Source organism: Mirounga leonina, unplaced genomic scaffold (assembly GCF_011800145.1).
Source record: "Mirounga leonina isolate KUSES-001 unplaced genomic scaffold, KU_Mleo_1.0 Mir_97, whole genome shotgun sequence".
Lineage (NCBI taxonomy): Eukaryota > Metazoa > Chordata > Mammalia > Carnivora > Phocidae > Mirounga > Mirounga leonina.
In genome coordinates, this window is record NW_023270889.1 from 6,539,830 (window position 1) to 6,553,689 (window position 13,860).

Consider the following 13,860-nt stretch of genomic DNA (forward strand, 5'->3'; position numbering starts at 1 on the left):
GCCCCCTGATTATTTTTCATGAGGCAAAAAATTCTGCCCAGATATTTTTTCCCCTCCCTAGGTGGTCATGGATAAAAAATGTTCACTAAGAATTAATGAAGCATCCTTTACAATGTACATACTTAGAGTAAAATGTAAAGGCCTAAGTTTATACAGTGCAAGCTGATAAAATGCAAATTTGTGAAGCCTCAAAAATTATAAATAGACACAAAATCAAAAAGCCAAAAATAGAATAAAATTCACCAATCCATCAAAATAACACATCCATCCATGTGTTATTAAATGACTTTCAGGATCTCTGCACTAACAATAAAAAATAGCACCAAAATTTTGTAAGGATAATGGCATACAAATGACTTGCTGTAATTGGTATTTCTACCCCACAATGCAATGAAGTCCATTGTACCTGAGGTAATGGAACTCTCTCACATAGCTGCTGCATTGTTATCAAGCAACAAGAAATAAAATGTCAGGATTAGCACTTGATTTAATATATTTTATCATTAATAAACCATGTTTCTATTCTGCTATTCTTCTGGATATAAATGGTCATTAGCCTAAGAATTATATTTAGTAATCTATAAGAGTATGCAAAAAAAAAAGAAAAAGAAAAGAAAGAAAGCAGTAAAGTTAACACCGGGCATTCACCAAGTCCATTCTTTTTTAATATTTACTGCTTCTTTGGTGGCAAGAGCAGAATTAACATAATTGTAATTCTACTACTGAGGTTATTTTTGCCAAAACACTCAACTACTATTTGTCTTCCTTAAATACATCTTCATTAGCATTCAGGTATTTTCAAACCAATGTAGCATTTCATGAAAATTCAATGGTCTTTAACGGTCATGAATGATCTTTAAATACTTTATTACTTTGAAATAAGTAGAGTCAATCAGTTCAGTCAGTTTAGCTGTGTAAGGAAATTATCATCTTTTCTGTCAAAAGATTATATATCCGGCTAAATTTGTAGCATAAGAAACTTACAGATCTCTCTTTCAGAGTGGTTTAGTAATAATTATAAAATGAAATACAAAGCATGAATAAAATCTTACAACTAAAAAACTATGAGAGAAAGAAATGTAAATTGAAAGGTATTATATAACAGGTCTAAAAACAAAAATCAATGTAAATGATAACCACTGCTTACCACAACCATTCCAAAAGTTAACAGCTGGGCAAGTGACTGCATTCTGCCAGGACTCATGTGGGTTGGAGGAAAGAGGGTATTCGATCTTTCTATATTGTTTCAAACAGCTCTCTTACCTCCCCCCACGCTTTTTTAAAAAAGAATTTGTGTCAAGTGTTCAACTCAACTGGCCTGGGTTGATAAAGAAGACTGGAATAAATAGTTTCTTGCTGCCCTCATTCTAGTTAACTAAATGAAGTAGAGTTTTACCAGGTAAATACTTAAGGGCAGTAAGAGATATTTACATATCATGCATCACACAGTGAATGTCAAACTTGACATTCTAGTCAGATTCTCATAAATATCATGTTTCCACATGTCAATCAAATTTGTGTGTGTGAATGAATTCCATACAGGGGTGACCACTAGTTGCCTGGGTATAGATATATGCGCTCCAAATTAAATCTGTCTAATGAGGTCTCTTAACTGGTTAGAAGTGCTTGTCTTATGTGGAGAGAAGCTTTAATTTTTTTGTTTAACCTACGTTTTTTCTTTTTACGGTCTCTTGCAAAAATGATGAGTTTCACAGCTTTAGAAGTTGTAATATCATAAAGCATTAGCAATGTCAAGATTAAGAATAAAAGACACTTAGGGGGAAAGGAATTATGTTTATCCCTCAGGCATTTTTGTGTTCTCTAAAGCAGGAAGGAAGATAACTAAAGTCTCTAAAAACATGGATACATTAACTGGCCTGCTTGGTGGAGATTAAATGTTCACAGAATCCACTGAAGTGATTAAGTCATGTCATTAAAATCCACTGTGTTCCCACCTTCTAAATGTAAAGTGAAATAACAACCAGTTTGATCACTTCTGATAAGATAATTCACGAGGAGTTATCAATGCGAAGTTCTCCAAACAGGGCCAGAGAGTCACAAGAGCCTGGAGGCTCCAATCTTAGAACCATTCTCCATTCATCTCAGAGTTTTAAAGTTAGATTTAGGCCTGATCATCTCTTGGGCACTATTACAAAATGAACTAAAAATACAAATTCTATTTCCCAAAGCCTCAGAAGGAGACATTGCTGTTCCCCTCAAGAAAGCTACCCTCATGGGGGGCTCCTCAGCCTACCACCCTGTAATGAACAAGGGAGAGTAGGTCATCCCTATTCCTCAAACCCACCAGCAATGCTCTTGCCACACGCCTCCCCACCTGCTACCCCTACCGCCTAGACTCCTCCCCCTCCAAGAGCTGAAGAGCTGGTGTCCTGACTCCCTGGGGGTCTCTACTCAGAAGGCCTTTTATTGATCACCTTATCTAAAACTTCAGTTTCTTCTCCTGACATTTCATGTTCCTTTTCATGCTTTTTGTTTTTTCTCCTTCACACATATCAACATACGGCATACTACGTACTTCCCTTATGTATTGTATCTCATGTCTATCTTGAGCAGCAGAACGTAAGCTCCACGAGAGCAGCGGTGTGTCTCTGTTTTGTTCACTGCTGGACTTCCAGAACCCAGAAAAGTGCCTCTCCTTAAAATGTGGTTGAGATATAATATCTGGGGTTTCTTTACAGATAATAAAGGAGGAGAGAAAGGGAGATGGGGATATAGATGAGGCAAGCGTGACCATGGGCTAACAGTCATTGCAGCTGAGGGATGAGCTCCTGGGGCTTCACTATAATCTTCTGTTTACTGTCGCATAGGTTCATCATTCTTCATAATAAACATCAAAACCAAAAATTTTTAATATCATTTATACTGCAATGAATCTTCGCCCTTCCTCACCCACCAATCAGAAACGACACACGTCTGTTCAGCAGACTGACAGATGTGTCATCTTTTCCTCTAGTTAATCTCCCAAGGAGAGATGGCACGTGCCAGGCATGAGTACAGAACACAGAAGTCACAGTTCCCAAAGCTTGCCTCTTCTAACACAAGTCTTAGGATAGCAGTCTGGGAAGTAATTTTCAATATGTCCATAACTTTTGACTTAGTGCATTTTTTTTTAAGGGGACTGATAAAACACCATATTCCTGATAATGGTTATGGCTGCAGGGGATGCAGGCAGATGAGAAAGAGTATGAGCAATCTTCTAATTCTTACCTTATTGGGTTCACAGGTGTTCAATGTGTCATTATGCTTCATAACCCACAGAGGCTACATGTATACGATATTTGCATGCATCAAGTATCATATAAGCAATTCTTTCGTATGCAAATATGCAAATATACCATAATGTGGTTATTATAAAAATAATCTTATTCAAGTCGGGATAATAAATATACTGTTTTAACTAAAAGCTGAAATTAGCTACAAGAGAAGAGGCTCGGTATAAACCATGCCGTCCTCTAACACCAGCCATGGCACAACCCTGACAAAACCAGCTGGGCTATTTCCGTCTCAGGCAGCCTCAACAGCCTTCGGCGGCTGAGTCAGACGACCTTTTCTGACAGAGCAGGCATGCCAGGCTGCTTGCAGGAGACCAAAGCTCAACAGTCTCCTGAGTGAAGCACTCCAACCCCTCCCCCTGGATTTTCTATTATAAGTTGCTTTTTAAAAATGCAGAAACAGGTCACTTCTAAGAAAAACCCAAGGTGGTGGGATAGGCACCCAGGAGACTGGCAGAGGGGCTCATGGGGAACTGAGGGGGATAAGAAGACCCCTGCAAAAGCCGAATGAGTTCCCTTAGGAAGACGGGACAGTCCTCACTCATTAAACACACAGAATGCAACGCCAAGAGTTGTTCCCTGGCTGGTTTTGCACTTAAACTTGTTAAGTTTATCAGGGAAGACGACTGCACCCACTCAAAGAGAAGGAGGTCCAGAAATATCACTGTCTGGGCCAAAAAGAGAAACATCTTTCTGGCATGTGTGCCAACATGCACACCCACTTGTACTATTTCTCCCAGTAGCCACTCAGTTCCTTAAGGGGATGGAGGCAGGTGGGTGGGGGCGGGGGGTACAACTGGCATTCACTGTATCACAACTTTGTGGTGAAGCATGCAATTGGTTGCAGGTTTTAAGAAATATGAATGCAATATTCATATCGATTTTATTAAAGGGGAAAACAGACACACTCGGTCACCTCATTGGCTTTATACAACTTGTAAGCTTATGGAGAGCACATCTGAAAGAGGAAACCCTTCTGGAAAGGAGGAATATTCCCCCTTTTAGAGAAACTAGAAATAACTCATATGGAGGGCAAATTTGATACTCTAATTCAAGATAAACATCCTGATTTACTTCTTGACAGAAAACATTTACTGTAAATTAGAGAAGAAACTACAAACAACAACAAAAGCAAGAGGCGACTTGTATGTTCCTTTGCCACTCTGCTTCTAAGGCCAAAAACAATTTTGAGATGCCTAAGGGAACCATCGTTAATATTATAGATATTTATAGTTCTACTCTCCTTAAAACACGGATTAACAGTAGCTAAAAGGATGTACATGGGGCAAAAGGCTGCAAAGAAGCTGCACCACAGAGCGGCACGGAGCTTTGGAAGACAGGCTCGAACCCAGGCTCTGCTTCAGAAAAGTCCTCTAGTTCCTCCTCTATAAGAGAAAGGAGATGAGCTAAGAGTTCTCAAAAATATTTTTTGACTGTCTGAAAGTACTAGAACAGACGTTCAGTCACCATATTTAAGGGAAATTTGTGGAGAGCTGCAAGGTTCCAAGAGGCTACAAGATAGAATGAACCGAGGTAAAGACTGAATGGACCCATCATAGAGCTACTGATCACAGGGTGAGGCTTTTCTCAAAGCCAGCTCCAAGGTATATGGTTGTGGAGGAGAAAAAGACCATGATCAGAATCACTGGCAAGGGAGAACAGGAGATACGAATAAATTAGCCAAAAAGCTCTCTGCTTGATTCTAATAGTTACCATTGAAATGGACGACTTCCAGAGATTTGGTATCTTTCAAAAGTTTGAAAAATCATCCACTTATGATGATTTTGAAAGTATTTCATAAAATAATGGAAATGAGCAGACACCTGGAATCAATCTCTCTATGGTTCTGTCCTAGCTGTGTTAGCTGTGTGACCTCAGGTCCCATATTTAACTCTCTTCTGTAAAGTAAGGATAATATTGGTTCCTACCTTATAAGATTATGAGGATTACAACAATAATGTACATAAAGAATACAGCAGTGACTAATACATAATAAATACTTGATTAACAGTAGCCATTATTATAGTAAGTAGCAGGCAGGAGAAAATGTGGGTAATTTATGATCTCTGAAGATTTCTGTTTAATACCACACTGCAGAGACCAGCTCATAATCATCCATCCCACTAGATCACCATCAAATAAAGCAGGACAGGAACAGAAGAGAATTAAGAATCCAGGAGGTCCATGAAGGTAACAGAGTTCATAGAACATAGCGAAAAAGAGGAGCTGGAGGTCCAGAGTACTCAGCAGACTTAGAATAATACAAAAGTCACAAAGTCAAATGGACTTTTCATATCAGAAAATACTCCCTCTACTCACCATCCCCAATTCCAAATGATTTTACTCTTTTGAGAACAAAGTTCTTATAAATCAACTTACGAGCATGAAGACCTCTTCTACTATGGAGCTTATAATAATCCATTATCGGGCGCCTGGGTGGCTCAGTTGGTTAAGCGACTGCCTTGGGCTCAGGTCATGATCCTAGAGTCCCCAGATCGAGTCCCGCATCGGGCTCCCTGCTCGGCAGGGAGTCTGCTTCTCCCTCTGACCCTAACCCCTCTCATGTGCTCTCTCTCATTCTCTCTCTCTCAAATAAATAAATAAAAATCTTTAAAAAAAAATAATAATCCATTATCTAAAAGCTGTTTTGCTTAGTTCCTAAGCTAGAATGACAAATTAGATTTCATCTTGATCATTGTAACTAAGCTCTGTCCAAACTTCTCACAGTGATGATGTTCTATACCTGTATTGAAGCTATTGTTGACAGTAGTCACTAGCCATATGCAACTACTAAAGAGAAAATTACCTTGTTTAATTTTCATTAATTTAAATTTTAAACGTTACATGTGACTAGTGGCCACCATGTTGGACAATTGCAGGTATAGTCCACTGTGAGTGGCTGACAGAAGCACCGTATTGAAAAGGATCCCACAGTGAGTCTGCGTCTAGCAGGGAAGAGTGCAGGGATAGATAGAGATGTCTGTTCTCTGACAAGGGGGGCTAGCCTTTACCATATTTACAGGCTCGGTTAAAGGCTCCCTATCCCTTATACCAGAAAAAAAACAAACAAAAAAACTCCTCTCTTTTCTAGTTATCTACAGTGATTCTCAGACACTAGAGGGTCATTTTCTGTTCTTAGAAGAAGTAAGATTGGCTGAAAAGAACCGAATTATAAAAGAAGAAAAAAAAGAACTTCAGCCAGGACAATGCATAATGCCCTTGGTATTCAGAGAAGGAATATTAGTTCCAGAAAGTGTTACAGAAGCACATAAAATCAACAGTGCTAAACTACCAGTTATTTTAAGCTAGGTTATAGGCTTTTTTTCAGTGATACCGTATATGTGCCATGGACAGGTCATTAAGATGATTTAATAAATAAAAGAAGAAAAAACAGATTATACAGTGAGAGTAAACCACACTGTCCATTTTGAATGCAGAAAATATACTTAAGCCATTGCAAAAGAAACCATTATGCCTGGGTTGAAAGTACCACATCCTCTAGAACTTTAAAAATAACTTCACTTTCCAAGAGAGGAACAGAATTCTAACATTTGGTTTTTCAAAAATACCACTGTGCTGCCTCCATGAAATACCATCTTGGACAAATGTATGCAGGAGTCCAAAGACGCCACATACAAAACTGCCATCACATGAGAAAAACCACGAACGTATATTCTCATTTCCAGATCCCACAATGGGTTCCTATAAAGCTCTCCCAAGGGAAAGCTATCTTAAACCTTCATGAAAATTTGGTTCCAGGGTGATTCTCAAAGTCTTAAGTTAAGAATCATTTTGAAGTCTCCTTTCAGGTTCATATATATATAAACAAAATGGCAGGGTATGAGTGTAAGCCAACTATTTCTGTCTCAGAGCTTTAACCCTAGAAAGGCTCTAGAATTAGTCAAGTCTCTCCACACCATGAGACGTCCAAAGAAGAGTCAGTTAGTTCCTTAATTCAACTGCTCCAAACAGAACCACATCAAAGCAATTATTTGTACTACCCTCCTTCTTCCTTAAAGAATTCACAGTATCAAATACAGTAATGATATAACTTACTACTTTTCTGGGGTTCTGTATATAAGAATTTATCTTGCAATTTTACCCAAGGAGGTCTATTTTACGCAAGTACCAAAGGACAGTTATAAGCTAGCCAGTCTCATGGCTTGATCCCAAAGAGAGCATTCCAGTGAGACCCTAGCCAACCAGAAAGCTAATGTAACAGTAAAATTTCAACTATTACATATTTATTTTTTTAAAGATTTTATTTATTTATTTGCCAGAGAGAGAGAGAGAGTGCACAGCAGGCAGAGGGAGAAGCAGGCTCCCCACTCAGCAAGGAGCCCGATGCAGGATTCGATCCCAGGACCCTGGGATCACAACCCAAGCTGAAGGCAGACGCTTAACCGACTGAGCCACCCAGGTGTCCCTCAACTAATACATATTACGTAGAATCCTTCGATATCCAATTTTTTTTTTTAAAGATTTTATTTATTTATTTGAGACAGAGAGAATGAGAGAGAGAGAGCACATGAGAGGGGGGAGGGTCAGAGGCAGAAGCAGGCTCCCTGCCGAGCAGGAAGCCCGATGCGGGACTCGATCCAGGGACTCCAGGATCATGACCTGAGCCGAAGGCAGTTGCTTAACCAACTGAGCCACCCAGGCGCCCCCTATATCCAAAATTTAAAAGCAGTCATTGTTTATCCTCCAGAAGACAGATGAATTGTTGTACATTTGCTGAACTAATACGTAACAGCAAGTTTAAAAAGCAACCTTTGGAAAGCAGAAATAACCTCTTCTCTTACCTCTACCACTGTGGTCTCTGCAGCTTTGCACATCGGCAAGTTGAAATTTCTTGCACTTTTCCTATATTAGGAGTGGGGGGAAGTAGGAAAAGAAAACCAAAAATAAGAAGAGTTTCTCTCAGCTTTAATTATAGATTAAAAGAATTTCTATAAACGAAAAATCTGTGAATCTTTTAAAAGAATGTATCATATTTTCCGTAACTGTTAAAACAATTTTATAAATAAAAACAATGGCCACTTCATTCAATTACAGTTTTTATGGGGTTGAAGGAAAGAGGAACTATTTTTCATGTTCAACATATAGATCATACACAGAAAGATAAAACAGATATTAATAAATCTACTCTATTTAAAACTAATTTGCCTAAGTCTTTTAACTGGGATGCCACTTTGTTTCTACAGTTACATATTTCACTAAACTTGCTCTTGTTAAAATATTAAGGAAAGTAGCAAGTGCTTTATACGAGAAGGTATAGTAATTATATTCTCTATTAAAAAGAGACCTATTGCTGAAATAAAATGAAACATTCATTGGTAATGTGTGAGTCATCTATAAAGATCATTCCGGGGGACCAATTTCTAATGAAATTTTTTGACGTACAACACCCACATTAGACCCTGAGGTGTAAAAAATTTCCAGAAAGTGCCAATTTTGCTGATGGTTTTACACTCAAGTTCTTAAATTAATGCATCACCACCAACCATAAAAATTTTAATGTATTTTTTTGTTTCTGAGAGTGTAAGTTGACTAAAAAAAAAAACCTTATTTGATAGAGGGAAATGAGTTACATCTTTCTTTTACTAGCTCTTTTAGGCCACCAATGTTTATCTCACTTAGATTTAAGGATAAATATAAAGACAGGTGTGTCCCTGAGACATAAGTCCTTGGGTACTTTCACAAATTGCTAAGTTGGAGTCCACCAGCCATCCAGCACGTCCAGCATCAAAAGCTCCAAGGGCAGTGTGGCCAGAGGCAAAGGTGTGCAGGGCTGTCCTAACAATGGCCTAGACAGACCTTTTACCAGTTGTCCCCCAGGGGAGGTCATCCTAGAAGTCAGCATCTTAACCTAAGTCACTTGACAATTGCTGAAGAGCAGTCTCATCTCCTATCAATAACCACAGGCATAAGTCAATGCTGAGAACAGCCCCTGTGCAATCTTTAGATATTATAGCCAGACAATGAAACACACGATAAACTCAAGGAAATAGTTTAAATAATTCATTTCCATTTGCTTCTATACAATTTCATTAATCTTTTTTAAAATGCAAAATGTGTAACTGCCAAGATCAGTTGTAATCAAAAACTGGTTGAATTCAAGAAATCAAATATAGCATTAATATCATATAAGATCTTCAGAAATGAACAAAAACAGCATAAGAGTAATCACTGAGAATTTAACTGTGATCTCACCAAAGGTCCATTTGGTAAAGATAAAAATTATTACTAAAACAGTAAATGACCATATTATAAGAAAGAAAATTATTTCTGTAACCTAACAGGCAAAGTCTTCAAGACTTATAGGTGTATATTCAAAGATGGTACAATTTTCAAAACAACCATATAATTTATAATATATAAACACTTAGTATTTAGTATGCTCAGGGTTATCAAAAGATCTTGAAATCTATTAAGCCTTTGGCTTAATATCTGTGGCTATCCAAATAACAAGAATGAAAGTTTAGCATTGTCAAGATTAATCAGCTTTTTCAGATAGAACCTACATAAGTATTTCCTAGCGGACACCAACAGGACTGGAAAAGAACTGACCTAAATGGTTGTTAGCAAGCTCTTTCCAGAATATCCAAATAATTTAGGCATTTTAAGACAATGCATATTAATTATATAAAAATTAAATACAATTGTGTGCTTTTCTCACATTTGCTAAGTATGTCTCAACATTGTAACTTGTCCTGGCAACTAAAATACACACAGAAATATAGTCTATATGCGACTATATACAAGGGTATATCGATTCAAAACAGCTACCAAGCAGTGCAATGTGGGCACCGCCTAATCAGAACAGACCCCCACAAGTACACACCAGCAAAAATGCACAGCAGCAGCCTTGCACATGCATGCACACTGACCTGGGGGCTTGTACGACTGTAAGCCACTTTTTAAATGAATCTTTAAATACCAAACACATCAAGGTATCCATTTTGTAATCGTAATTTAGGAAATGCAAAGTTGCTGAAATGCATTTCATTAATATTTAAAAAAAAAACAAAAACATCATACTACCTGAAAATCACATTTCCTGCTCGGTCTGCCTTCCAAGCTTTCACCAAAGCAAAATCTCCCGTAATTGCTTCCTCCAAAATAAAATGCTGACCATTAAACTCCCTCACCTGCAGGAGACAAAGAGGACATTGTCAGATATGTGCTGTGGTAGAAGCAGAGAATAAGGATACCAGCCTGGTCAGGGAAGGTTTCTCAGAGGGAGGATAATCTAAATGGAGATCTCAAGGGTGAGTAGTGGTAGGAAACTAGGATTTAGTCAAAGTGGTGGAGGGGAAACCAAGGGAACAGCATGTGCGAAGACTCGGCAGCGAGAGCTTGGTAAACTTGAGGAACTGAAAGTTCTATATGCTTAAGGCATAGACTGCACGTTAGCACTCTTTTTATTATTTGTGTGCATAAGTTATATGTAGAGAACATGAAAAATAGCCCATCTTTCCCTCCACCGTGAGGGCGGGGGGAAACAAAACCATATAAGCTGCATAAAATGGGCAATGTATTTTGTACATAGTTATAAAAATCCATTCATCTCTCCTGATTAATCTATAACCATCTGATGACATTTTAATTGGAATTCCTAGAATTTGCAGATGAAACTGGAGAATTGACATGCCATAGCTTTCCACCTGTGAACATAACATATGCCTACATTTTCTGAAGTCTTCCTTTACCTCTTCGAATTGCTTTTAATCCCCCCCCAAAAAAAGCTTTGTGTATGTTTTTTAGGCTTATTCATAGGTACTTCTCGGTTTTTGATGCTACTATGAGTATTCTATGTTCTTCTATTACACCTCCTCTCTGTCATTACTGGTCTAATGGAATGCTATTGATTTTTGTATGTCTATTACCTTTTAATTCTACTACAGATGGGGGGAGGGGGAGGGAAAAGAAGCATAAAGTAAAACTATGCCGTGGCATTTTGTTCCTTTTTTCTTATTGGGGATTTAGCTCTGTGAATTGAAACAAAGAGAGGAAAGAATGTCCGCCCTGGGCTCCATCCCACACAGGATGGAGCCGTATAGGAAGGCAGAACTCCATCCTCGTTCGTACACCACCCCCTAGTGGACAAACCACGCGCATATTACATAAAGCTGCGGGACAAAGTTCAGTACATTTACCTTTCTTCAACTATGGTTTAAAGCTAAAGAACAGGGCACCTGGGTAGCTCAGTTGGTTAAGCCACTGCCTTCGGCTCAGGTCATGATCCTGGAGTCCCTGGATCGAGTCCCGCATCGGACTCCCTGCTCAGCAGGGAGTCTGCTTCTGCCTCTGATCCTCCCCCTCTCATGCTCTCTCTGTCTCATGCTCTCTCTCTAATGAATAAATAAAATCTTTTAAAAAAAAATAAATAAAGCTAAAGAACAGCTTCCTTAAAGACCTTACCCCACTTTCCCGCTAGAGAATATTAATGAATTCAGGGGATCACTGAAGAAGGAGGATCTTATGAATGTGAAACTTAGACGAATCATATGAAAGATATTTAAAAATTACACATCAATATACAGCTTTTTAAAGAGTTTCATGTATTTCAAAGTCATTACCATAAACACCAATGATGACAGATGAGTTATGTTGCATACAAATCTAGAAAACTACATACAGATCTAAATATATGCTAATCCAAGGCAATGTGAAAAAATTGGCTTTTTTTCCCTATTCCAATTATATAATTTCCTGACGGGTCTATAAACCAGCAGCTGCTGATGCTAGCCATTCTAAATTTTTAAAACAGGAAGGGACCGGTTTTGCCATACTAGCTATTACACTCACTGGAAAGAGTTGTGTGTTTCCCAGTTACCACTTCCTCTTTTTTCAGCCCTTTCTTGAATCCACTCCAATCAAATTTCCACCATTCCAGAAAAATCCTCTCTTCCAGAAAAATCATTCTTTAAGGTCACCAATGACCTCCATGTTTCTAAACCCAATGCTCAATGCCCTGTCCTGTTACCCCACGTCTTCTCACTCTGACACAACTGATCACTCCCTCCTTTGTAAAATTGCCCGTCTTCAAGTTACCATACTCCCCTTGGTCTTCACTTACTAGACACTTTCCTATTCTTCTTTGCTGCTCCTTTTCCTCTTCCCACCCTTTAAATGCAAAAGAAGTATTCACTACCTGTACTCTAGCCCTAGACACTCAGCCCCACAGATTTAAATACTATATGCTGAAGACTCCAAAGCTCCTATCCCAGCACTAAACCCTCCCCAAGCTGGAGACGACTGAGCAACTTCTGTTGGAGCCTCAAGGATGTCTCAAATGCATCCAGTCCCAGACAAGGCTCTTTGATTACCTCCACACTTTGCCCATCTCATTAAGCAGCATGCTTGGTTCTTGTCCTTTCTCACCCCGTAACCAATCCATTGGTAAATCCTGCTGGCTCTGCTATCAACATATGTCCTGATTCCAACCACCTCCCACAAGCTCCACTGTTAACCACCTCAGTCTAAACCACTTCCACTCCCTCCTGGATCAACAGCCTCTCAATCTCTCTCACTGGTTCTGCTCTTAGAACCCTACCAAAAAACTCTCCACCCAGCAGCCACAGTGATCCTTCCAAAATGTAACTCAGACCACATCTCTCCCATGTCTGAATTCTCTGCTGTCCCCTCACCACTCAATAAAACCCAAACTCATGTGATCTGGTTCATGCCTCCCTTCAGCCTCCCATCCTACTGCTCTCTGCCTCATTTACTCTGTTCCAGTCTCACTGCCCTGCTGTTCCACAAACAGAGCTGGCCTGACTCAGGACCGTGTCCTTCCCCTTCCTTCTGACCAGAGCACAACCCTATAATCTTCACCCACTCATTCTCCTGTTTTATTCTGATCTCTACGAACTGTCACTTCCTCAGAGAGGTTTCCCCTGACCCAATCTGGAACACCCCTTCCCTGACCAGTGACCATTCTCTCTGCCCTTACCGTACTCGATTTTTCTTCATGGCACTTTCTTTATTGACATTATGTGTTTATTAATTCATTCCTTGTCAGCTCCTCCACTAGCAGGGGGACTTAGTCTAGATCATCTCCTTTTCTACCATATGTGGGCCAGTGCCCGGCAAATACCACTGAATTAGGAAATTTACTCACCTCCTCTTCCTACCATATGTAGGGGAAATAAAGAGCTAGCAAGAATCATTTCAAGAAATTATCTGTCACGTTCCTAGGTAATTCAGACCAAACTACTAGATTTGTGCACCTAACTCCAGGCAAAAATGAACCGAGACATTCAGGACAGACTCCAGTCTATCCTATTATTTTCCCAGGGCAAGTTAATGCTCTAGCTTCTAGCAAACTCTCAAAGTATTAACCCAATTTTTCTGGGCATCATTATCTATATTACTAAGATCCATTTTAATAATTAGGCTCCTGTCTTACTTTGTCAAAAACTTTTTAAACCTTAATTAGGCAGTAAGGAAAGAAGCAAGATAGAATATAAAAAAAAATGTTAATCAAAACTTTGAGTCAATATAGGTCATTCTAAGCAAAAAAAGCAACGCTCCAGATGGAGGATGCTGCCAGCACAAACAC

At 39.0% G+C, this 13,860-nt stretch overlaps 1 protein-coding gene across 1 annotated transcript in view; it reads right to left on the bottom strand.

The window, feature by feature from the left end:
- The window catches only part of LOC118006560 (succinyl-CoA:3-ketoacid coenzyme A transferase 1, mitochondrial), a 122,763-nt gene that overhangs the window by 86,786 nt on the left and 22,117 nt on the right, over window positions 1-13,860 (bottom strand). Inside the window, exons 6-7 of the mRNA XM_034999271.1 lie at window positions 10,338-10,444; window positions 8,096-8,156 (exon numbers count right to left, since the gene is read on the bottom strand). Of these exons, the coding sequence (XP_034855162.1) occupies window positions 8,096-8,156; window positions 10,338-10,444 (168 nt within the window). The remainder of the gene's footprint in view (window positions 1-8,095; window positions 8,157-10,337; window positions 10,445-13,860) is intronic.